At 40.6% G+C, this 26,153-nt stretch overlaps 1 protein-coding gene across 8 annotated transcripts in view; it reads right to left on the bottom strand.

Annotated features, from left to right (window-relative positions):
* Positions 1 to 21,723, bottom strand: part of ST6GALNAC6 (ST6 N-acetylgalactosaminide alpha-2,6-sialyltransferase 6) — a 34,910-nt gene extending 13,187 nt beyond the window's left edge. The window contains exons 1-6 of one of the 8 annotated variants that reach the window (XM_063432563.1): positions 19,960 to 21,723; positions 19,406 to 19,432; positions 17,616 to 17,684; positions 15,713 to 15,913; positions 12,757 to 13,166; positions 11,206 to 11,313 (exon numbers count right to left, since the gene is read on the bottom strand). In XM_063432563.1, coding sequence (XP_063288633.1) covers positions 11,206 to 11,313; positions 12,757 to 13,166; positions 15,713 to 15,913; positions 17,616 to 17,630 — 734 coding nt within the window. In that variant the 5' untranslated portion in view covers positions 17,631 to 17,684; positions 19,406 to 19,432; positions 19,960 to 21,723. The remainder of the gene's footprint in view (positions 1 to 11,205; positions 11,314 to 12,756; positions 13,167 to 15,712; positions 15,914 to 17,615; positions 17,685 to 19,405; positions 19,433 to 19,959) is intronic. The other 7 variants (XM_063432564.1, XM_063432565.1, XM_063432567.1 and 4 more) reach the window with 7 other exon arrangements.
* Between the last annotated feature and the right edge of the window lie 4,430 nt (positions 21,724 to 26,153).

Below are 26,153 nucleotides of genomic sequence, written 5' to 3'. Positions count from 1 at the left end.
GTGACACTTTCTTTAAACAATTCTCTTGACAATCCTGACCCCACGAAACTATTTCCCCTGATCTCCAATCTATAACGGGGTTATGTCTCTTAAGCCAGGAGTATCCCAGGACTATGGGAACAGAAGGGGATGAAATGAGTAGTAGGGATATTTCCTCCTTGTGTAGAATACCAGTAGTTAAGTAAAGAGGTGTGGTCTCCCGGAAAATCACAGGCTCAACTAAAGGTCTACCATCAATGGCTTCAACAGCCAAGGGTGTCTTCCTTAACTGGGATGGGATAGTGTGTTTGGTGAGAAACTTTTGGTCGATAAAACTCTCAGCAGCGCCGGAGTCTATCAATGCCATAGTCTCTAAAGTTCCCTTCTCCCAAGTTAAAGAGACCGGTAATAGGAGTCTATGTTCTTTGTAGTTATGAGTAGAGGACAAAATCGAAACACCCAAGGTCTGTCCTCTAGAGAAACTTAGGTGCGAGCGTTTCCCGGACGACTGGGACAGCTCAAACGTACATGACCTCTGGCCCCACAATACATACACAGTCCCTCTCTTCTCCTGTACTGTCTCTCCTCCTCTGAGAGACGAGTAAGGCCTAACTGCATAGGTTCTGAAACCTGTGGATTTTTGGTTTCAGAAATTTGAAATGATGGTGCTAGTCTAAAGGAAGATTTAGCGGTTCTATCTCGAGTATTCTGTCTCTCCCTTAGACGTTCGTCAATACGAGAGATAAAGGAAATTAAGTCCTCCAGGTTCTCGGGAAGCTCTCTTGTCGCTACCTCATCAAGTATTACATCAGATAATCCATTTAAGAATACGTCTATATAGGCTTGTTCATTCCATTTTACCTCTGCCGCCAAAGACCTGAACTCTAGTGCATAATCCACAAGTGTTTGGTTGTCTTGTCTAAGGCGCAACAGTAATCTGGCTGCATTGACCCTCCTGCCAGGAGGATCAAAAGTTCTTTTAAAAGCAGCTACAAAGGAATTATAGTTATAGACTAATGGATTATCATTCTCCCACAACGGGTTAGCCCATCTCAGAGCTTTCTCAATGAGTAAGGTAATAATAAATCCCACTTTTGCCCTATCAGTAGGGTATGAACGGGGCTGTAGCTCGAAATGAATACTGATTTGGTTCAAAAAGCCACGACACCTCTCAGGAGAACCAGCATAACGTACAGGTGGGGTAACTCGGGAAGAAGCACCTACAGTAGCTACCTCTAGCCCCGAACCCACAGAAGAAGCAGACATATTACGCATCTCCTCAGGTGGATTAATAGGGCGAGACAGCAGCGCCTGTAGTGCTAGAGCCATCTGATCCATCCTATGATCCATGGCGTCAAACCTAGGATCAGGAGAACCAAGCTGACAATTTGTACCTGCAGGATCCATGGCCCTGTCGTAATGTCAGGATCGGGTCAGGGATCCAACACGCAGAGTACAAAGAGTAGCAGATACGTATACCGGTCCTTAGAATGGCCGGACTTAACGTATAACTACAATAGAATGGTCAGAGACAAGCCGAGGTCGAGGGAACGAGAGGACAGGTAAGCGAGAGACAAGCCGGGTCAAGGATAACAGAAAGGCAGGAGAGTAAACAACAAAGCCGGGTCAGAACCAAAAGACAAGCGAATAACAAAGCACTGTGTGACTAGGCGGACTAGAACCACGACAGGGCAATGAGTGAATGAGAGAGCCACTGTTAAGTATCCTGGCTAGGGAGAGAAGACACGCCTCCGGCGAGTCCTGATTCGTCTCCCGAGATTTGAGTGACAGGACGTTCCGGGTTGGCGTCATGACGTCTACCTCCGGTCCTCCTGTTATAAAAGGAAGTGACTCCCTCGCGGCCGGCGTTAGCAAGACCGAGTGAACCGCGAGAGGCCGAGGAGACATGCCGTCCGGACGGATAAACTTCTAAGTCTCTACCTCTCTCAGAGGTAGAGGCTTCAGGTACCCTGACAGTTAGCAATTCCGGAACGCAATATGGACGTAACCGGAGGTGCGCCGAAGTCCGGACCCGGAAGTATGGCGCACAGCTGATCGCTTCGCGCCAAGGACGGATTTAAAAGAAGAAGATTGGGACTTCACTCTATGCCTGCATGAGGACAGTATCCTAGTAGATGCCCCTGAGGAACGAAACACGTAGGGCTTTATAGTGTACAGAGTATTTGTTTTTTATTCGTTTTATTTGTTTATCATTTATTTATTTTATTTGGCTGTTCCTGCTCCTGTGGATCTTGGAATAAGAGATACCTCCACCTGAGTGTGATGTGCCTATTTACACTTCGGTTTTGTAAGTGTTAATATTAATAAAGCGTGTTATTTTTTACTGAGATACTCTGCACTATTATTCTCTTTCTTTTTCTTATACATGCCACTGATGTTCCAAAGTCCTGAAGCTGTCGTATTAATTTTTTAGGATATGCCTACAATCAAACTGGGTTTGTGAGTGCAATCAACATTTCTATTTACAAATCCATATTTCTTGCAAACAATATTGCCCTATGTCTGTCTCTATTATTGTATTGTAGATTGCCGTTCTGGTATTTTGTCAATATTTGTTATGAGGATATGAGGAGTCCTTTCATCTACAATACTATATAACTAAGGGTAATTTTTTGTGTGTTTTTCACTTATTACCCACTAAGTGTGTTTTATCTGCACACAGGTGTATTTGTACCTATTGTTGCTGTATGTTGCACATATGTGAATTTTCTCTATATACTTTGTTTGTAATTAATTATATTACTGATTTTATGTTGCTAATCCTTGTTTTTTTTTTTTCTCTTCTCATTTGTCCTGTATTGAGTCATTTTTATATGTTTTTTAAAGGGAAAAAAATACTTTTATGTTTTTTAAAACTATGTTTTTAAAATTATGTATTTAAAATACTATGTTTTTTTTAAAAAAAATATGCTATAGATCTAAGTTTTTTAAATCATGCACTTCAAAATGATGCCGTTCAAAATTATGTATTTTAGCAATTATGCCTTTTTAAATATTATGTTTTTTATAGAATTATGCCTTTCAAAAACTGTGCTTTCTAATAATGAATTATGCCTTTTTAAGAACTAGGTCAGTTGATAAAGCCCTGTGTGGCGAAACGCATTTTGGCTAAATTTAATATTTTAGATTGTATTAATAAAGGATTATTGGCTTTTTTACTATATACTTGCCATATACCTTTTATTTCATATTTTATAATTTTTATTTTACCTGGTCTTATATTATCTTGGAGTCTACACCTGCCCAAGAATCCTAGGTGGGGATAGTACCACCTACGTGATTATATTCAAATAAATGAAAGTGTACAGGCACTCTTCCATCAGATAGGTGCTGGATATCTGGGTAACCCTCTCCTGGTACCTCAAAAATAATATATATAACAATAATTGATACCGCACTCTATAATAAGAATAAGAATGAGTAATGTAAGGCAGATACTAGCAAATATTAATTTATTGAATTTGTGGAGATAATAAATATCTCAAATAGTATCCTATAGTGAATAAAGTATATCAAATCTCACCATGAGTACCTTAAAATTAATATACTAAACAATACCAAAAAAAACCCAATACAATCCGTCAGTTGAAAGCGTGCCGCAAGGCACTGTATGATAGAGAGCCCTCTACCTGCTGTACACAATATATACAGAAGTCCATCAGCAGAATAATGTTGAAGAATGTGTATATTAGAAAAAATAGATATATTCAAAAATATAAAAAAGGCAAAAAAGAATAAAAAAAGAAAAAGAGAAAAAGAAAAAGAAAAAATGTATTTACAGTCCAAGTGTGTACACACTGATGATAGTATATAGGTGTCTCTTCAATGCTTTATGGTTTATGGTTTGATCTCACCAAATCTTGAATTCAGAAATCCTGTCTTTGACGATTGGAAAAACCCAAAGGTAAGCGTTTTTTTCTTTTCAGTTTGCAGCAATTGAAGAAACCTCCAGACAGTCCTCTTGTGCTGTTGGATGAGGCAGGGGGTCTCACTACGTCGTCGGTGGGGTGCTGGGCTGCGCGCTCGGGATCCTACGTTCCCTTCAATGGCCCTGTAGGGAGAAGGTGTGAGGTGCCTTTTAAATCCATAAAGTGCGCCCGCCTTCTCTCGCGGGTCGCACTAATATGACGTCACAACTGGCTCGGCATGAATGTGCTGCATTGCACAGAGTCCTTGAAACAACTTTATTGATACAATTGTGAGCCTACACTTCATCCCAACTTTATTGACACAGACATAACGAACTTTAAAAACATTAGTGAAAAAATAAAAACAAAGATTATGATGAATAGTATGTTTAGTATGTGGTTAGTTATTGGAAGGGAATATATATCCATATAGCGATCAGGTAATAAGACCATTGTCCGCTGTATCTAAAGAGACAGTCCCTTAGATAAATCTAATTTCTATGTACTACCTATGTACTACCTCTCTGACTGAGTGGGGTAGTAACCCAATATGTAATGTTTTAATTTAAGGAATCTAATACCTTGTAAGTGCAATAGTAGTTAATTGTTGAGATTCTCATGTAAAGAAAATGCATCCCTGGGTTACACAGAGGGAAATATATACATCATAGGGCAAAGAATATACAAGTGCAATTGTATTTAATTTTAAAGACACAAATGCCTGGTAGTATGTCTCAAAGAGATACTTCAATTGTACTTTTTGTGAGACGTGTTTATTATTATATGGAAGTACCTAGATTAGAATACCAGCATGTGTTCCTTTATTTTGAAATGTACTGCACCACTGTAACAGTCCCTCAGAGATGAACTGTCCGCCACTTCTTTAACAAAGAGACATACTCACCAGTGGTGTAACTCATGAAATATATCCGCGGTTATTCTGAATGTGGACCCCTTGTTTTTCTGATCGGGTTGCGGACCAACGTTGGTCAATAATGTCAGAGCCATAGAGAGAATCAGGGAGCCAGGCGGACCAATCCTGGTTATAGTCTGATATTAAGAAATATAAAATAAAAAATGTTATAACGGATAATCAATGCTCCACGAAGAGCATATTGATTCAACGATTATTATAGGAAATGTTTAAGATCATAGTCCTCATTTAAGCCTTGTGGATGTAATGTTTCCAAGATACTGATCCACTTGGTCTCTTTACACAAGAGTGCCTTTTGTCTATCACCTCCCCTACGTAAGGGTTTGACGGTATCGATCACTTGAAAGCGTAATTGATTAACGCTGTGGCCGTGTTGTATAAAATGTCTCGGCACCGGTTTAACACATGTACCCTTTTGTATGGCAGCTCTAATGTCTCTCTTATGCTCTCCAATGCGCTCCTTGACTGGTCTTATAGTTTCTCCAACATAAAGAAAACCACAGGGACACTTCAATATGTACACCACATAATCTGAGTTACATGTAAAGTAATCTGAAATTTTAAATTGTTTACCCGATAGAGGGTGGGCAAAGTATTCACCCCTGATGATACTATTACAATGTCTGCAGTTTAAACATGGGAAGGTGCCTTTTTTTGGTTCGGAGAAAAATCTCCGTTGTTTTTTGCTACTTCCAATGTCCGAATGAACTAGTTTATCCTTCAAATTCTGTGCCCTACGATAGGAGAACAGTGGAGGATTTGCAAACTCAATGGGAAGATTAATGTCTCCTTCAAAGATATTCCAGTGTTTTAGAATAATATTTTTTATGTCCCTACTATAGGGTGTGTACGGGGATATGAAGGGTATTCTCTCAATTTTCTTTACGGTTCTAGTGGGGTTAAGTATTTCATTCCTATTCATGAGTTGAACCTTTTCTTTGTGCTTGTTAACCAAATCTGGTGGATAACCTCTATTCACAAATTTTTTACAGATCACATCTAGTCCTGGTTCAACTTGACTCTCTTGTGAAATTATTCTCCTAACCCTTAGGAGTTGACTGTACGGTAAACTGTTTTTAAGGTGTTGGGGATGGTAACTCGAATATTCGAGGAGATTGTTCCTATCCGTGGGTTTGGTATAAATGTTGGTATATAGTTTGTTATCCAGTAAATGTACCCGGGTATCGAGGAATGGTACGGATCCTGTATCACAGGTTATTGTAAATTTAATGTTGGGGTCTAACACGTTTAAAGTGTCAAAAAATGTATCTAGTTGTGTCTTTGTCCCGCCCCAACAAACAAACACGTCATCTATAAATCTCTTCCATGTAATGCACTTTTTGAATAGTGGAGTAGTATATATGCACAATTCCTCCAGCCTATTCATATACATATTAGCATAGGTAGGGGCTACATATGAATAGGCTGGAGGAATTGTGCATATATACTACTCCACTATTCAAAAAGTGCATTACATTACATTACATTACCCCACTAGAACCGTAAAGAAAATTGAGAGAATACCCTTCATATCCCCGTACACACCCTATAGTAGGGACATTAAAAATATTATTCTAAAACACTGGAATATCTTTGAAGGAGACATTAATCTTCCCATTGAGTTTGCAAATCCTCCACTGTTCTCCTATCGTAGGGCACAGAATTTGAAGGATAAACTAGTTCATTCGGACATTGGAAGTAGCAAAAAACAACGGAGATTTTTCTCCGAACCAAAAAAAGGCACCTTCCCATGTTTAAACTGCAGACATTGTAATAGTATCATCAGGGGTGAATACTTTGCCCACCCTCTATCGGGTAAACAATTTAAAATTTCAGATTACTTTACATGTAACTCAGATTATGTGGTGTACATATTGAAGTGTCCCTGTGGTTTTCTTTATGTTGGAGAAACTATAAGACCAGTCAAGGAGCGCATTGGAGAGCATAAGAGAGACATTAGAGCTGCCATACAAAAGGGTACATGTGTTAAACCGGTGCCGAGACATTTTATACAACACGGCCACAGCGTTAATCAATTACGCTTTCAAGTGATCGATACCGTCAAACCCTTACGTAGGGGAGGTGATAGACAAAAGGCACTCTTGTGTAAAGAGACCAAGTGGATCAGTATCTTGGAAACATTACATCCACAAGGCTTAAATGAGGACTATGATCTTAAACATTTCCTATAATAATCGTTGAATCAATATGCTCTTCGTGGAGCATTGATTATCCGTTATAACATTTTTTATTTTATATTTCTTAATATCAGACTATAACCAGGATTGGTCCGCCTGGCTCCCTGATTCTCTCTATGGCTCTGACATTATTGACCAACGTTGGTCCGCAACCCGATCAGAAAAACAAGGGGTCCACATTCAGAATAACCGCGGATATATTTCATGAGTTACACCACTGGTGAGTATGTCTCTTTGTTAAAGAAGTGGCGGACAGTTCATCTCTGAGGGACTGTTACAGTGGTGCAGTACATTTCAAAATAAAGGAACACATGCTGGTATTCTAATCTAGGTACTTCCATATAATAATAAACACGTCTCACAAAAAGTACAATTGAAGTATCTCTTTGAGACATACTACCAGGCATTTGTGTCTTTAAAATTAAATACAATTGCACTTGTATATTCTTTGCCCTATGATGTATATATTTCCCTCTGTGTAACCCAGGGATGCATTTTCTTTACATGAGAATCTCAACAATTAACTACTATTGCACTTACAAGGTATTAGATTCCTTAAATTAAAACATTACATATTGGGTTACTACCCCACTCAGTCAGAGAGGTAGTACATAGGTAGTACATAGAAATTAGATTTATCTAAGGGACTGTCTCTTTAGATACAGCGGACAATGGTCTTATTACCTGATCGCTATATGGATATATATTCCCTTCCAATAACTAACCACATACTAAACATACTATTCATCATAATCTTTGTTTTTATTTTTTCACTAATGTTTTTAAAGTTCGTTATGTCTGTGTCAATAAAGTTGGGATGAAGTGTAGGCTCACAATTGTATCAATAAAGTTGTTTCAAGGACTCTGTGCAATGCAGCACATTCATGCCGAGCCAGTTGTGACGTCATATTAGTGCGACCCGCGAGAGAAGGCGGGCGCACTTTATGGATTTAAAAGGCACCTCACACCTTCTCCCTACAGGGCCATTGAAGGGAACGTAGGATCCCGAGCGCGCAGCCCAGCACCCCACCGACGACGTAGTGAGACCCCCTGCCTCATCCAACAGCACAAGAGGACTGTCTGGAGGTTTCTTCAATTGCTGCAAACTGAAAAGAAAAAAACGCTTACCTTTGGGTTTTTCCAATCGTCAAAGACAGGATTTCTGAATTCAAGATTTGGTGAGATCAAACCATAAACCATAAAGCATTGAAGAGACACCTATATACTATCATCAGTGTGTACACACTTGGACTGTAAATACATTTTTTCTTTTTCTTTTTCTCTTTTTCTTTTTTTATTCTTTTTTGCCTTTTTTATATTTTTGAATATATCTATTTTTTCTAATATACACATTCTTCAACATTATTCTGCTGATGGACTTCTGTATATATTGTGTACAGCAGGTAGAGGGCTCTCTATCATACAGTGCCTTGCGGCACGCTTTCAACTGACGGATTGTATTGGGTTTTTTTTGGTATTGTTTAGTATATTCATTTTAAGGTACTCATGGTGAGATTTGATATACTTTATTCACTATAGGATACTATTTGAGATATTTATTATCTCCACAAATTCAATAAATTAATATTTGCTAGTATCTGCCTTACATTACTCATTCTTATTCTTATTATAGAGTGCGGTATCAATTATTGTTATATACGTGATTATATTGAGCAGTATATCCTGCTCATCCAAATGTGAGTACTTTTATTTCTTTATTTTAAATTTATCTTATCATACAAGCAGTGAGCACTATATTTGGCTCTTATCTCTTTTCCATACCAAGGTATTATCATCACCCATATCCTACCAGTGGGGGATAGACGCCACTGAATGCCAATTATACTTGAGCTAGTTCATGCTCTTGAATAGGTGAGTGAATTACCTCCCTATTTTATATCTATTTTCTACTTATCAGTATACAGTTTGCACTATTGGATTGTCTCTGTCTGCTTATTTCCATATTCATCACCGAGTCAAGATTTCTCCAACATTAGAAGATCTAGTTGGATATATTATCCATCAAAGCCTCCACATACCTATTGGAACCCATAAGAAGTCTACCAAGTATTGGGACTATTATTTATACACTCGTTTTGTTTACGTTTTCAGTGTATGTGAGTACAGTATATTTATTTATATTTATATCCATTGTAGCGCGACCTATTATTATTTTTGTTCTTCCTACCCGAGTGTCTATTATACCACGGACGGAGGAAACCAACCACAGACGAAGGAAATCCACCTCATAGCCCATAAGCGGGGATCAATACCGCTGCACGCCTTTCACACCAGAGCGGGTTTTAGCTCTTTTAAATGTGAGTTTGCATTCAAGATTTTTTATATTATCACCTCTACTATCAAAACATACTACACTATTTGGTTCTCTATATATCTTTTGTCTCTTGCATATGAGCTGACCCATAAGGAAGAACATAACAAAGGACAAATTGTTTTGGACTGAATACTGCCATACAACAAGACCTCGATAGACGTCTCTAGATATGACTTTCTCGTTTCACCCACTTAATTTATCTGGACTAGTCACTTAGTTTTATAAGGCGCAGCCCTTACTTTTATTTGCTTTTTTAAGAACTATGCCTATTTACAATTGGACTATGCTCTTTTTATACCCACTTTAAATGATGTCAGCTAAATGATGTCAGTATAATATATTTATGTTAATAGCTTTGTTTTTCATCTGTGGTAATATGTTGGTTGCACATATAATATTTGCATACAGACATTTTTTTTTCTCCCTCTTTTTATTTTCTCTTTTAACTATCAAGACACTCCTATATGTGCACCCAAGATATCGTAGCATTGGGGCACATATTGTTTCTTTTTATAAAGTCCGAACATTGTCCCTGGTGCTTAGAATAATAAAGTTTATTTTGTGTGCGTTCCATGGTGGAGCGCACATGCGCGACGGAAGTCGGCGGATGGTATGTCATCACGCCAGCGCCCGGTCGCGCATGCGCAATTGCACAGTAAAGACGCCACCCGGCATATTTAAATGCCGAACCGGGAAGAACACGGACACGCTCTTGAGGAAGTCTGAACAGGAATAGATGAAACGTGTCGAGCAGTTATCAACCCGGAAACCTGAAGCAGTGGATGGTGAATCATCTGGTCCATATTTGTTGCAGCCTCTGCACAGACCTCTACAGACTGCCAGACCGGGAGATTTAGCCTATTTAAGGCATCAGCATTTTAGCACATATTGATTTTTTCAATTGTGCCACACCGTTTGTGAGTGTTTTAACTGATGTATCTTTTATCACTTGAATATTAAAAGTTTGCACTATGATGTTCTCTTCTTTTATATCTTCCATGTGAATATTCCTACCCCATTCGATGGAGGGTAATTATATCCAGTTTTTAAACTTGGTGATAAGTGGCGCCCTATTCTCTGTATTTTATATACAGTTTTCTTTTGCACTTGTGGTTTAAGGGATACAGGGAGTGCATCCCTATTTATTGTGGCTTGCCTGCACTAATTTGATGATCAGTTTGTCTCACTATCCACTTTTGGTAAATACTAAGTACACCCTTACTGCTTCCAAAGGAATTAAGAGGCTAAGTCAAAGACAGGTGCTGCTAATCAAATGCCCTTGATTAATTGATCATTATCAAGTGTGACCACCTCTATTAAATCCGAAGTTTTAGCAGTATGTTGGACTGGAACATTGAGGTGTGTGTCAACACAATGTCTAGGAGGAAAGGCATCAGCAATGATCTTAGAGAAGCAATTATTGCTGCCCATCAATCTGGGAAGGGTTATAAGGCCATGTCCAAACAATCTAAAGTCTAACATTCTACAATGAGAAAGATTATTCAAAAGTTTAAAACATTCAAGACAGTCGCCAATCTTCCCAGGAGTGGACATCCCAGCAAATTCACCCCAAGTTCAGACAGTACAATGCTCAGAGAAAAAAAACAAGAGTTACATCTTAGACTCTTAAGGCCTCAGTTAGCATGTTGCATGTTTAGGTTCATGACAGTATACTGTACTTAGAAAAAGATTGAACGGGTATGATTTGTTTGGTAGAGTTGCAAGGAAAAAGCCATTTGCTGGCATTTCGTCCATATACTTGAGACATTGAATTACCCTGCTGAAGTCGTTTTTATCCCCCTGGAGCTAGTCAGAATAGAGGGCTATTACCTGCAGTAGTTTGGGGGTACCATGCCGTATACATGTACGTTATTACACAGTTCCACTGCAATCACCATAGTAAACCATCCTGTACTCAACCACGAGTGAGATTTCTCCCTGAGGAGTGCAAAAATAAAAACATATTTATAAAGAATGTGCTAACATTTACTATTGATATATAACTCAACAAACATTTACACATTTTTTGAACAGGATCTGTGAGTTGAAAAGTTCTTCCTTGGGATCCGTCGCCCAAAACTGTAATACCGGTTACTAAAAAAGGTAGGTTAGTGCAAACATTCAACTCAAAACCCTTGCAGTATACGAACAGAACATAATTTAATGTATACAAGCTAAACAATATGAGAACACTGACAATGGCAATGGTGCTTACTCTCTGGGTAATCCATGCATATTTCTCAAAAATGTTTAGCTTACATGTGCAATTCCAGAGGAAAAACCAAACCACCCACAAGGATGTCTAGAACCAAAATGCCAACAAGTCCCATCTGCATGGGAGACACAGAAACTACCCCTATACTTTGGGCCTCATCAGTGAACTGTGAGTAAAGGGTCCACTTACGGATTATACTTTGACTTAGGGAGACTCAAAGTAAATGAGCACAAGCAGATATTTACAGAGAACTCTGATTACCCAAGATTTATAATATTATGTTTACTTATGTCCTATGTTTAAAATAATATCTATTTGTGAGATCTATAAAATTTAAATTAAAGGTAGAAATCCACACCTCTTTATCCTGGAACTGGGTGCCTCCATTTTTAGCTCCCTGTCATTTTTTTGTTTTAAACTCTGTCCTGTGCCCCAGGCAGTCAGCACAGAGAAAGGACACAGAGAAGATGACCAAATCTCTACTTTGTTTACGCAGACCTACGCACATCGACCCTGGTTGAGACACACAGAGCCTCCCTACAATTATCCTGAAAAATATGTTTTTTTTTTTAGATTCTTTTAATGCACAGTGTGTTAAATTTAGAATTTCTTATCTCCTTATTTACTTGCTAGAGCCTCATGTCTTTGATTAAAGTTCAATTAAAAGAGATGGAAATAATAACTTCTAAAATAAACACACTGCTTAACCCAGTTGTGCATACACAGATGGACAAGCTAATTTAGTGCTCACCATCAGTTTTTTTTTTTTTTTTTTATATAATTCTTTATTTTTGGTGCGCAGCGAATTATACAGAAGCCTGCCTTGTCACAACAACAAGGACGGGCTCAATCGTAATAATACACACCACCAGTTTTTTATATAAGTTTCACACATATCAAATGTGTTTGAGTGGTTTTTTTCCAGTGTTCCAGAGTAGCAGAACAATTGCATTTGAATAGCTTAACTAAAGCCAGGTCACATGCAAATTTGTGCTGATCAGTTTAATTTTCATATGAAACTGTTTGGTGGTGTCATGATGAAGAGACAACACGTTAAATAATGGAGGAAGAGCTGGGTTAACGGTGCCTTCCCCGCTTTTTGTGTCTGTCCACTGTTTTGTGTACAATATCAAAAGTGTCAGTATTATTTTTGGGTTTCCACTGACCTGTCTCTCCCAGTTTCTGCCCTGAATAGGTCATCAAACCGCCCCATATTTCGAGGTGACACTATGAAGGCAGATACGTTGGGAAACGCAGAGCTTGCTCGCTGAATGATGTGATACAGGTTCGTCTTGCTGTTCTGCTGCATTTTGCTAGGGGGACCCCAAAATATTAGCGTCTGGCCTGGAGCTCGACTCAGAAACTCTTGTGGCCGCCGTAGCACCCTGTAAACGCTAGAGTGAGCCACCACCCGAAAAGTAGTTTTGTTGCCAACGTCTTTTTCGTAGCCAGTTGTTGGAGCATCGTTCATACGGATTGTACATTCTGATTGGTCAATTGTGTAACCAAGACCAGTGTTGAGCAGATGACTGGAACTTGTGACAATAACACAGCTGTTGCACTTGGGATGAAGTGTCTAAAGAGAGGTTAAAGGTCACTGTCAGACAGCCTGTTAACAAACAATTAGGAAAAACAGTTTGACAAATATTGCATAGCTTTAAGAATGGGAATTGTTTCACTCTACTCACTGAATCCTTCTCCATGTTTTAATTCAGGAACATTCAATCCCAAAGTATCCATGAGAGTATATATATATATTTTTTAAAATAAATAAATTATTTATTTCAAGGTTTTTGTTTTGTGGGGAAGGGGTACAGAAAGGAAGAGATAGAGGGTGAAAATGTAGACTCAAGTACAATGCATTTCATACATTTGTCTTATTGATGAGTACATGCAAAATATTCTAATAAGCTGTATTTTGTTCATCAGTTGTAACATTTTTCAGGATGTTTGCATTTAACAAGTTTTAATAATAGGTTTAGCGGAATACTCAATGCAATTGCTGAGTGGTACTGTTGAGGAGGAGGGTAGTTAGGGGACTCAGATGGTGCTTTCTTTTTAAACCTGTTTAGTATAGTGAGTGTAGGTCAGTCTGTGGGAGTTAATTAGGGCCTTGGTGCGAGGGTGTTTGTTAGGTGCAGGTTCTTGGTTTTCCAAGACCTGTGGCGTCATGCTTACTGAGGCCCTTGTCAAGTGATTTTTCCGCAGTGTGGCGTTGGTCGTGGCCAAAGTATGGAGATGTGGTGAGGTTGGCGATGGGGGGGAGGGGGAGGTATGGGATAGGGGTACAGACTCTAGGGTGGGGTTTAGGGGAGAGTATATTTGTCTTTTAAATACATTTCTTGAGTTTTATATCTTTCACTTTGTGAATTGCTAGTGTAGGACTCCTAAGAGATCTAAGAGATTTTGCCTCGACTTGGCAGGTGAGCTTACACTTGAATGACCATTGGAGTGATAATAAAAAATCTCCAGTTATTTAAATGTGCAGAGGGATTTGATATAGTGCACAAATAACTTTTATCTTTGTTTTTTATTGTATGTGTGCTATTTATGCTTTAATTTAAAGTAAGAATCGCTAACATTTGTTTACGTTTTGATTAATTTGATCATTGCAAATTGTATTGAATCTTTCTTTTTGGAATATTTTTTTCCTTTGGCTTAATGTTTTGTACATGTAATACATGTAATATCACCTATGTAGAATATAGAAATGTCAAGGTGAGTATCTCAAGCTGGTGTAAAATTCAAATAACAATGATACTTCCACAGCTTAAAGGGAGGAGTTTTCTAATACTGCTAAGGATCTACCTTTTTTCCACCAGCTGTATATACCTTTATGGCTTAATATAGGGTCCGATTGTACATCTCCTCTCTAACTCTGACAAGCTAGGTGCACATTAAAGGTCTCATGCCAGTGATGCCACAATAAAAATATATCCATCTCATCTGGATATGCATGTCAACGTGACTTAACTTGCTCACTTTTCAGGAACCGGTATACAAAATGGTATAACATATCACCATGAATTACTACTTAACTCATACTGGACCAGAATGTCAATATAACATTCTATGTTTTTCATAAGGGACGAGCTCTATCACAAACATAGATTTGCATACCATCTTATCATGGACCAACAGTTCAACATAAAATATATCTTCATTCCAAATCATTAAGAACAACATCCCATCCCATCATGAACCCAAATTTGATTCCATTATGGACTAGCACCTCTTCCTAGCACGTACGATGCATTTATGGACCAAATACTTATACCATCATGGACAAGTGCCTGGTACCCAAGGTTTTAATCCTGCAGCTGAAATCATAGCACTTTCAGAGAAACTGCTATGTTTACATTGCAGGATTAATTCAGCCTCTTCCTGACAGCCACTTGAAGCCACTTCCACGATTCTCAGTGAGAAAATCGCACTGAGATGACTCCTCACGGAGTCCAGCGTCATTTCAGATCCCCATAGGAAAGCAGTGAGTAATGGGCGGGTTTGAATGTGCGCGCTGCTCTTACCGCGCATGCGCATTCGGTTCCACTCGGGAGCTGACGGAGGCAGGGGATGAGAGGTCACCAGCGCAGAGGGAGCTTGGCGCTGGATTAAGGTAAGTGGCTGAATGGGTTTTAACCCCTTCAGCCCAGCGGGAGGGGGTCCCCGAGGGAGGGGGGTACCTATTAACCCTATAGTGCCAAGAAAACTGATTTGTTTTCCTGGCACTGTAGTGTTCCTTTAAACCATTTTGTTTGGTATTATTTGCAAAAACATAGTATTCAGGGATAATATTCAGGGATTATTTATTTATTTATTATTTATTTATAAACTATTTTACCAGGAAAGATACATTGAGATTTCTCTCGTATGTCCTGATATAATTTTTCATTTGTTAGATAATAGCTTCCTGATCCAATGAGAGCTCTGAGTGCCTTTCTGAGATCAAGAAGGATTTTTTTCCTAGTTTGTTTCAACATTAGAAGCGCTTTAAACTGGGTTTTTGGGGCTTTTATTGGAACAACAGCACAACAGATGTGAGTAGGCTTAACTTGATGGGCGCATGTCTCTTTTCAGCTATGTAATATGTAACTAAATTAAACCATTTGATATATTTCACACCTTGTTCCCCGACACAGAGATGTATCCATCCTGCAGATGCCATTTCCTGATGTTTGGTGGATTGTGATGTTTGATTTTTAAGTCTCTGTAGTTGAATGGTTCATCTGTGTTGTTTGAACCCAATATAATAAGGAATGTGACCAATGCGAAGATTAAGAGGAGGGCAGCGGTGCGACCCTGAAGAGAAACAAATAACAATAGCTATAGAGAGAGAGAGAGAGAAAAGAGAAAAAAAAATAATGCATTGAGGTCTTGTTTGTCCCTAGGCACAAATATTATAGACAGGAAATTAACCTCCACAAAAAATTATAATGTCAATAAACATGTGGATAGAGCGAGGAATTGTGTGGTGCTATCAACATCAATTAAATCCAACTTGGACGCCAGTTATTCTGTCTCTCCATGTTGGACAAAACTGACATTGAAACCCTAGAAGTGTAAAAATTCCACACTTTCTATGCTACCCAGGAAAATACGGGGTATAGGTGCCTTGGAGAGCCCAGATGTTTGTCAAAATGTACCCAAACAGCTGGTAGTTTATGTTATGAAACCTAGTGCTGCTACATGTAGCAAAAGAAGGTAAATTAATAATTTGGTGAAAGATCATGCGTTAAAGTTAACCAGTCATTTGTTGGGTCTTTCCATTTTTGTTTTGCAAATAATCCCCAAGGTGACATGTTCACTCCTAGGGGCTTGGAGGAAGATGGGGCTGGTAAATAAAACTTTCCTTGCAACTTCTGTGTTCAGCTTTTGGAGCCTTCATCTCTTCATCTGGCAGGAGACTGTGTAAGTGATAAACTCTCATGCATTCGTGAGAGTACACAATGAGGTGTATGGAAGATCTTGCAAGATCACAGGATGCTTCACTGATGATCTTGTGCACCTGCACTGACACACTATGAGAAATGGCAGGATGTGGAGGCGAACGTTGTTTGGATCTCTGTCCTTTGCCACATTTTGCCACCAATCAACACTTGTAGTCCCTATTTTGTCTTTGCATATCTGCTGATTGTGATAGAATTTCAATTACATTTCTAGCATTTTGGCCAAACCTTTGACCAGTGTAGCCAAGTTAGATACAGGAGAACAGGATATTTTTTTCCAGCTTGTCTACTTTGGTCTAAGGTCTGCAAATTACTGAGCAAACCCCTTCACAAATGCTCTCTCTCAAGATATAGTTACTGTCAGAATTATAAAAGGGAAAAAAAAGTTTAAACCAAATTGGAAAAACCCCCTCCAATTTAGCTATTTTACAAATTCAGTTAATTAAAGAAAACTTCAAAGCACCATAACTAATACAGCAGTATTAGTGTAATGGTTATGGTGCCAGGAGCGCCCCCCTCCACTGTAAGTAGTCAAAGCATTTATTAACGTCTTGATTGGGGTCCGCCAGGCACCGCTGCTTGCCTACTATCTAGCGGTGCAGGGCTTAAGTCATTGACTGTGAATGATCAGCTGGCTCTCGGCCAATGAGCTGGCCCTGCATTTGAGGACTGAGCTCAGGAGATCTACTGGAAGGAGCTAGCTGGAACTTCCGACTCTCACTTCCTGCCGACTGGTCTAGACACAGAGAGCAACGTTCCACAGGCCCCAGGGAAAAAATCCAACCATTACCAAACGGTTTTACTATTTACACTGAGGGGCCGCCAGGACATTCCTGGCACCGTAACCCCTACATCACACTGTAGTGCTTATGGTGCTTGGAGTGTTCCTTTAAACTTTGCAGATCTCCTTAAAATACAAAGTATAGTGAATAAAGGGCTCACTGCGCACAGCATCGAATGGTACAATGTGTAACAATGTAAGTGTAGGCTTGTGACATTTGATGAATACAATACAGGTAGTAATTTTGCTGCTAGGATATATAACTGAATAATATAATAAGATTGGGGGAGGGTATTACAGAAGAGTTAGTCATTTCCCACGCAGGCTTGTTCCTATTGTGACTGTGTCATGTTCTTTCTCCTTGCACCTACAGTAAAAAAAAAGAATAATGCATAATGTAATTATTTTCTGTTACAATAACTGAAATCTATGTCTTTTCTGCACATGTCGTGTGCTGTCACCCCACTATTGATCCCGCAAAGCTGCATTTTAACGTTGGGGCTTCTGTATTGTTGTGTACCCCAATACTGCAATGCAGGGATCCCCTTAAACATGATAAGACAGGAGATCTCTGCTCCTCATTATAACGGTGCAGAGACCCTGTTCAATGCTCTGTGTTACCAGAAGCTGAATGTGTTTCTATGGCAACAGAATCAGAAGGCAACCAGACTGCATCCCACCCCCACCCCTCAATACCCAACCTAAAAAGGGGGAGGGGTCATAGAAAAGAGATTATATGAGGCTGCAGGGCTGAGAGACTGAATTTAAAGGGGGGTGAGAGAGTGTGATTGAATGATTTATATGAGGAGACAGCTGGATATAGATAGAGCCTAAAATGGGTAGAATGCAAAGAAGAGGGCATGATAAGTGGGCATGAGTACAAGGAACAGTCCAGTATATAATATATATATAATAAGGTGTATACTCATGTTATTATATTCTGATCTTGCTTAAGAGGCTGAAGGTCCTTATACCCATATAAACTTCTAACCATACTGTCTACTAGATTGTCATACTTCTAGATTCATACTACTAGATTGTCATACGTAACTAGATTGTTACAAATGAGATGACGAGTGGAATTTTCCAATGTGGAGTTTATCACCTAAACAGCTTACTGTATTGAACTGATAATTAAATACACAAATTAGGCTATAGTCAAGCTGTGACTATAGCTGAAATGGAAAATTTCTCCAAATCACCACTTTTTGCCTAAATTTTGCATTTCACATCAATTCAATATCTGGTGAATAAACGTGTGTCTCTGTCTGCCCACTAAACTTTGAAATTGCAAGTGGTTCAAGTCCAGTAGACATAGACCTATATTCAATTTCATCACGGGCCTGTTCCAAAATTCTACTAAGCATTCTGTTTTACCATTGGCTTTCCTGCCATCCCACCACGTATCCCCCCCCCCCCCCCCCAATCCTGGCTCAGCATTACATCTTAGTATTGACCAGTATCTTTTCCGATCACTCATTACCAACCCATCAGCATTTCATCTCTCTATGACCTAACATGTAATCATGCCCTACCACCTCAATCCTGTCTCATTATAGGTGAGCATCCCTTCTCCAATCTCCCTACCATCCATCCCACCCCATAGCTGATCAATCTTATCATGGAAGAGTGACAAACCATCTTTTCAGCCAATCATTTCATCCTCTATTAGCCTGGAATGACACACATAACTATCCTACCACATCACGGACCAGTTAAACATCCCACCATAGACAACAAGCAACATCCTATAAGAAACAAGCATTACACCCATTAATACCCCAGTACTTCTTAACATAATTACACAGTTACATAATATTATAGGCTGGAGAAAGAAAAGCAAAAAAAACAATTTATAGTAATCTCCAATTATGACATAAATTATGGGGGAAATCCTTCTTCTCTCCATAGTGGCAGTCATATCTCTCCTTTGTCACCCCAAATAGTAATTATTTCCCCATATTAGCTATTCACCCCATAACTCCTTTATCAAGTGGCAGTAGAACTCACTCCAAGAGCCATATCTAATCCAAGGGAGTCATCATATATTGTTCAAGACAACTAATAAACTCCAGAAAAACACTGGACCTTTTCAGAGTTAGCAACTGGTTCATCCTAGCCAAAAAAACACACCATTATTTAACATTATAATATGTGTAATGATGGAAAATAAATAAAAACCCCTGTCCTGTTTCAGTCTCAAAGCCCCACCATTGCACAACAGACCACCCAAGGACTGGACTACATGACAGCCAAATTCACATTCCACCTTACAAAAACATCCCAGTTTAGCTTCCAGCTGATGACATATGACTACCCTAGCACAATATGTCACCCCACCCTGGTTTAGAATCCACTTCTACAGCATGAGATAGTATACTGGTTCAAACAGAAAATACTGGCATTCTATGGTAGAGTACCATTTTCTACAGATAGAGTAACATTCTATGTAATCCCCATAACATTCCACCCAGTGTAACACTGTATCCTCTGCATCACACTCCAACGGTTTCATCCAAATTACAGCCCCACATGACAGTATCCAGACTCCGCCTCACCCGGTGTCTCTCAGCCCGGGTTGGGGAAGAAAATCCAACATTTCGTTGTAAATCTAACGAAATCGACATAAAAAGAGTTCTCACCCGATCCATGGATATTAACTGCTGTATCCTTGGGAGTGTGACAGGTCAGAATCTCTCCTCCATATGGGATCCGGGGCCTCCTTGCCGGCTGACGGGATGTCCCTCCTCTAAATCCAGCCCCCCTTTCTCTGATACTGAGCTCTGTACACCTCGCACCAATCTGGGATCACTCTCCCCTAACAGCCTCTTGTCACTAAATCTCTGGTCACTTGCACTCTTACTGTCACCACATGTGTGACCATTGGCACTCTGTCTCCTGTCACCAAATCTGGGATCACTGGTACTCTGTCTCCTCTCACCAAATCTGGGATCACTGGCACTCTGTCTCCTCTCACTAAATCTGAGATCACTGATACTGTCTCCTCTCACCAAATCTTGGATCACTGGCACTCTGTCTCCTGTCACCAAATCTGAGATCACTGATACTCTTTCTCCTGTCACCAAATCTGGGATCACTGGCACTCTGTCTCCTCTCACCAAATCTGGGATCACTGGCACTCTGTCTCCTCTCACCAAATCTGGGATCACTGGCACTCTGTCTCCTCTCACTAAATCTGAGATCACTGGTACTTTGTCTCTCTCTCACCAAATCTGGGATCACTGGTACTCTGTCTCTCTCTCACCAAATCTGGGATCATTGGTACTCTGTCTCCTCTCACCAAATCTTGGATCACCTGCACTCTGTCTCCTGTCACCAAATCTGGGATCACTGGCACTCTGTGTCCTCTCACCAAATCTGAGATCACTGGTACTCTGTCTCCTCTCACCAAATCTGAGATCACTGATACTGTCTCCTCTCACCAAATCTGAGATCACTGGTACTCTGTCTCCTCTCACCAAATCTGGGATAACTGGCACTCTCTCCGTCACTAAATCTGGGATCACTGGTATTCTCTCTATCCCCTGTCACCAAATCTGTTATCACTGGTACTCTCTTTTTCACAAAATCTGGGTATCACTGGCACTCTGTCACCAAATCTGCGACCAGTGGTAATCTGTTTTCTGCCACTACATGTAGAATCACTGACTCTTTCACCGAGTCTATGCTCACTGCCACTCTCCTGAACAGTCCCGTGTCACCTGTGATCAAATCTGTGATCACTGACACTCTAACAGTGCCTCTCTTATAGCACTGTATTTCTCAGTGGGGGGTCTCTTCAAGCTCAGGCTCTTGTACATAAATATTAAGGGCACTGTGTCAGGCATAGGGTCTCCCTCCCCCTCCCAGGACCAATGGGTGTCTCACTTACTGACCTCAGCCTCTCTCCCTTATGCTATGAGTGTCTCTTTTCCAACCCCAAGGTGTCCTCCAAACTAAATTGTATTTTTAAATTTCACAGGATGATGGTCTCTCTTCCCCAGGCTGAGATTGTCTCTTTCCCTCTCTCTATTTACCTCTCTCAGTCTGAGGGACTCTCTCTTCTTTTCCCAGGAGTAGGGTCTCTCTTTACCTCTCTCAGGTTGAGGGTCTTTCTGTCTCTTCCTTTCCCAGGATGAGGGTCTCTCTCTCTTTACCCCTCTCAGGTTGAAAGTCTCTTTACCTACCTCCCCCAGGCTGAGGGTCTATCTGTCTCTTCGTTTCCTAGGATGAGGGTCTCTCTCTTTACCTCTCTTAGGCTGAGGGTCTATCTCTCTGTACCTCTCCCAGGCTAAGGGTCTTTCTGTTTCTTCCTTTCCCAGGATGAGGGTCTCTCTCTACCTCTCCTGGGCTGAGGGTCTCTCCCATTACCTCTCAGGCTGCAGCTCACAGTAAAAATAAGCCAGCAGCTGCTAGGAAAAGGACTGGCAGTCGAGCAAGCTCAGTGCTGACATCTGGGTCCTAGTGCCAGGAAGATATTAAGGAGACTCACCAACAACAAAGCCCAAAACAAAGCAAAATCTTAAACATTTCTAAAACCTTGCTTGCTATGTGAAGTGAATGGTTCTCTCTTAACTTGGGGAATGTTTATTGTCTGAGCAACAGTGTTACTTAATGGCTCTGGCAGGGATTAAGTGAAAACAGTTTTTTACCATATATGAACACCAGAGGTGGACTGTTTGCCACATAGAAATATATGAAGACAAGACCCATAGAACACTATAAAAGAAAATTAATGTAAAACAAGAACAATGTATCTTTTTTATACAGACTGATTTCTAAAACACATTTATTGTAGTTTAAAGACAAATTATTACAGCCATTATTTCTGCGGAGCTCTGTTATACACGCTGGTATATTATGGAGAGGGACATAAGGGTAGGGACTGTCCCTCCTAAATAGGAACACTTGGGAGGTGTGTGTACATTCAGGGACACAGGCATGCAAGAGCAAAATTCAGCTTGTGGGTGTCTCGCTGCAAGACGGCACATATTGTTTATTAAATTCCCGTATTGTCCCAGATCGACAATTCCAAATACATCAGTTATATGGAGACCTCAAGCACATTTTCTTTGATGTCCCAATTCCTGCAATTTGTAGATAATTGCTATAATGTATTTAAAGATCATCTATACTGGCCCCAAACACACAAGGATCCATGACGTATTCAATATAAAGTTTTGATTACTGCCAGGTCCTCAGCTTTGTGGGTATTACTCCATTGTATTCCACCCATTGTACATCGCTATGGAACTTGTTGGCGCTTTATAAATAATAATAATACTAATTACTCTTCTGTGACACCCACCTCTAGGCCACCTTTCACTCCTCCCATGCACTGCCTGGCCTCTTCTTTGATTTCTTCTTTTTGGGGAAGCTTTCCTTAGCAGGGTACACCTCACTGTGTTGCCAAGGCTTTGTTGCCAACGTCTGCCGAATGCACTGTGATTGCTATGTCTGGTGAGCAGAAGGAACGCCTCTGGGGTGTCTTCTCCTGCTCTTCCTTGTCAGTCAAATCTTTGGCATAGAGTCTATGCCAAGAAATTGACTGACAGGTGGGAGAAAGACCTATTGTGTTTTTTTTTGGCAATCTTTCTTTATTCATAAGCAACAGAATGAATACAGTACAGATAAATGAAAATATATGTTGAAATAGTAGACAGAATACAATATAGCATAGTACAAAGAAAACATAATCTGAGACCAAGACTGGAACTGGAGTTTTCCTTTTTTTTTTTTAAATATAATTAGTGTAAATATAATTAGTGAATGTATACCAGTAGCTTTAACAGGATGCTACCCTTATACGTGTGTAGCTGAATGGTTTTGGTAGAGAACACTTAAGTCAAGTAGCATCCGATGCCTCCAGGTAATGTAGGTAGAGTTAAAAGGTCAACAAGGCTATAGAGACTAAGACCCCCTCATAAAATTAGGCAGTGTAGAATTTCAACGACTGATAAATGAGTGGGGGGGTGGGGGTGGAGGGGGTAGTTAGCTGCTATGTCAGATATAATAAGAGCTGTCAGACGATAACTAGATAAGTCATGGGAGTGTACAACAGAGCATTGCACTTGTGCAAGGCTTCACCAACAGAGATCACAAGAAATTATAAGAAACTCAAATACTTGTCTAAAAGAACATAAACAACATAACAAGGCAGTAAACTGCTGGGGTTGTCATGGGCTGAGGAGGCGTCTCTCCGACGGGCTGCAGGCACAAAAGATCGGATCTTTTTGGGGTCCTAGACCGCAGTTGTCGTCGGAGGTGCAGTGGTTGGTGGCTCCGCTATACGAGCTGAGAGCCCAAGTGCCTGCAAGGTATCTCCTATCTCCGATGCTTCTCTAACCCGTAGTGCGCCAGTATCCCTGGGGATGCGAGGAGTACCCCATCTATATGACATGTTGTGTTCAGTGAGTTCTTTAGTCAGCAGTCTCCGAGACCGTCTACAGTCCATTGTGACCTTCGAGAGATCCGGGAAAAAGGTCAGGGAGTGTTCCTCAAATTTGAGTGGTGTACGGTTGCGTACCGCGGCCATGAAAGCCTTTCGGTCCTGATTCAGTTGAAAACGGAGGAATATATCCCTGTTTGGGCCTGGAGTGCAAATAGATGGGCCTGGGATGCGGTACCAGTCCTCTATTAACATGGCTTTTGCTTGTTTGGTGGAGAACAGCATCGTGAGCAGCCTGTGAACCAGGTGGGGGAATTCAGCAGCATCCATAATGTCAGCCAGGCCCCTTATTTTTATATTTTTCCATCTCCGTCTGTCTTCCAGAAACGCCATGGGATAGAGCCTGCGAGCTTTGCAGGGTAGAAAGCTGTTGTTCCAAACAGGTAATGCAAGTCTCGTGGGCCACTGTGTTCAACTTGGTGTTATGCAGATGCGCCGAGACCCCGCTAATCTCCTCGCGGAACTGGCTGATGTTGCGGCGCTATGTTGCGGCGTACCTCATCCAGAAGGCTCAGTAGTGTGTCTTCCGTCACCGGAGGTTTCTCTGGAGCTTTAGGTGGTGAGAGTGGTCCCCTGCCATCTTGTCGGACTATGTGGTCTGCCTCTCCCGTCAGGGATTCCTCGCTGGAGGTTCATGAGGGCCCATCCGACATCAGCGCCATCATGGGCCTCAGTGTGGATTGCAACCTCCACAGCAAATCGACAATATTGGCTGTTGTTGGAGGTTTATTGGGTTTGTATTACTTGCTCCGACACCCCATGACTTCAGGTAAGTGTTGGAGATTGTTTAAGGTCATGCAGATCAAGTTTTCTATGTTTTTTTAGCAAGTTTGAGCTGATTTTGTTCGGAACGACTGGGCAGTATGGCCGCCAGCTTCGCCCCCCAGAAAGACCTATCTTTAAACATGTTTTTCTACCAATCCGTATGTTCTTTTTAGGGTTAGATTCCCTGAGATATTGGATAGCTGAAGTCCCAATACACTTGACACTGGAATCTGACCTGCCAAATTGTATATAGTGTTGATATTCCTGCTATATAAATTGTGATCTATGCTTTGCTGCTGTTGCTCTGATTGCTTATTGTATATTGCTTGCATTTCCTTTGTCTGTGGTCCATGTATGTGTAAGTTTTGTGGTTATCAAGTCTGCCCATAGCAGGAATGACCGTGAGTCAATTTCTAAATTGAATATAAAATATGAGACTGCGAGTACCCAGGAGTGTCGGCGCAGAAGTGCTAGGAATATAAATCCTAAACCGTTACCTGACAAAATTTCCACTGCTTTTGTTACTAGAATTGCAGAAGTTTATGACTGTACCCCTTTTATTGATAATCTTGCAGATTGGACAGAATCCATGGGCAAGGTGAAGCAATTCTCTTTTCCTGGGGAAGGTTATTTTTGTCCTCTGTATGTCGAGATGATCAAGGGGTGATCCTGCCTGAAAATTGGATTCAGGAGACCCTAAATAGGATAAGAAGTATAATAATGAACATGGTGATTTTTTTTTTTTTTTGTAAATCTTTCTTTTATTATGGCACATGCGTTATGGGGTACAGAAGAGAAAGAGGAGGTATTGTGGGGTAACACAGGTTAATAATAACAACAAGACGGTATGTAATACACTCCTAGAAAAGACTGCCATATTTTTTTTTTTTTTAAACGTCATGGGAACAACATAATGATACAAGCTTGGTTAATTGAAGTGAATTAAAATAAAATAAAGAAAATAGTTGATGCTTAACAGTGCTAGATCAGCTACACTGGTGTAGTCCTAACGTACAAACAGGTCTGACAATGTGGTAGTAGCTATTTAGTATATGATGCAGAGAAAAGTCATGTAGTGTGTATCACAAGACCTGCTTTTTACAATTAGTTAAAGGACCACTCTAGGCACCCAGACCACTTCAGCTTAATGAGGTGGTCTGGGTGCCAGGTCCTTCTAGGGTTAACCCATTTTTTCCATAAACATAGCAGTTTCAGAGAAACTGCTATGTTTATGAATGGGTTAAGCCTTCCCCCTATGTCCTCTAGTGGCTGTCTCATTGACAGCCGCTAGAGGCGCTTGCGTGATTCTCACTGTGAAAATCACAGTGAGAGCACGCAAGCGTCCATAGGAAAGCATTATGAATGCTTTCCTATTTGACCGGCTGAATGCGCGCGCAGCTCTTGCCGTGCGTGCGCATTCAGCCGACGGGGAGGAGAAGAGGAGGATCGGAGGAGGAGATCTCTCCGCCCAGCGCTGGAAAAAGGTAAGATTTAACCCCTTTCCCCTTTCCAGAGCCGGGCGGGAGGGGGTCCCTGAGGGTGGGGGCACCCTCAGGGCACTCTAGTGCCAGGAAAACGAGTATGTTTTCCTGGCACTAGAGTGGTCCTTTAAGGCATACAGGG

The sequence above is a fragment of the Pelobates fuscus genome, chromosome 9, assembly GCF_036172605.1.
Source record: "Pelobates fuscus isolate aPelFus1 chromosome 9, aPelFus1.pri, whole genome shotgun sequence".
NCBI classification, from domain to species: Eukaryota; Metazoa; Chordata; class Amphibia; order Anura; family Pelobatidae; genus Pelobates; species Pelobates fuscus.
Note: the sequence above shows the minus strand (reverse complement) of the source record. Positions and strands in the feature narration are given on the sequence as shown.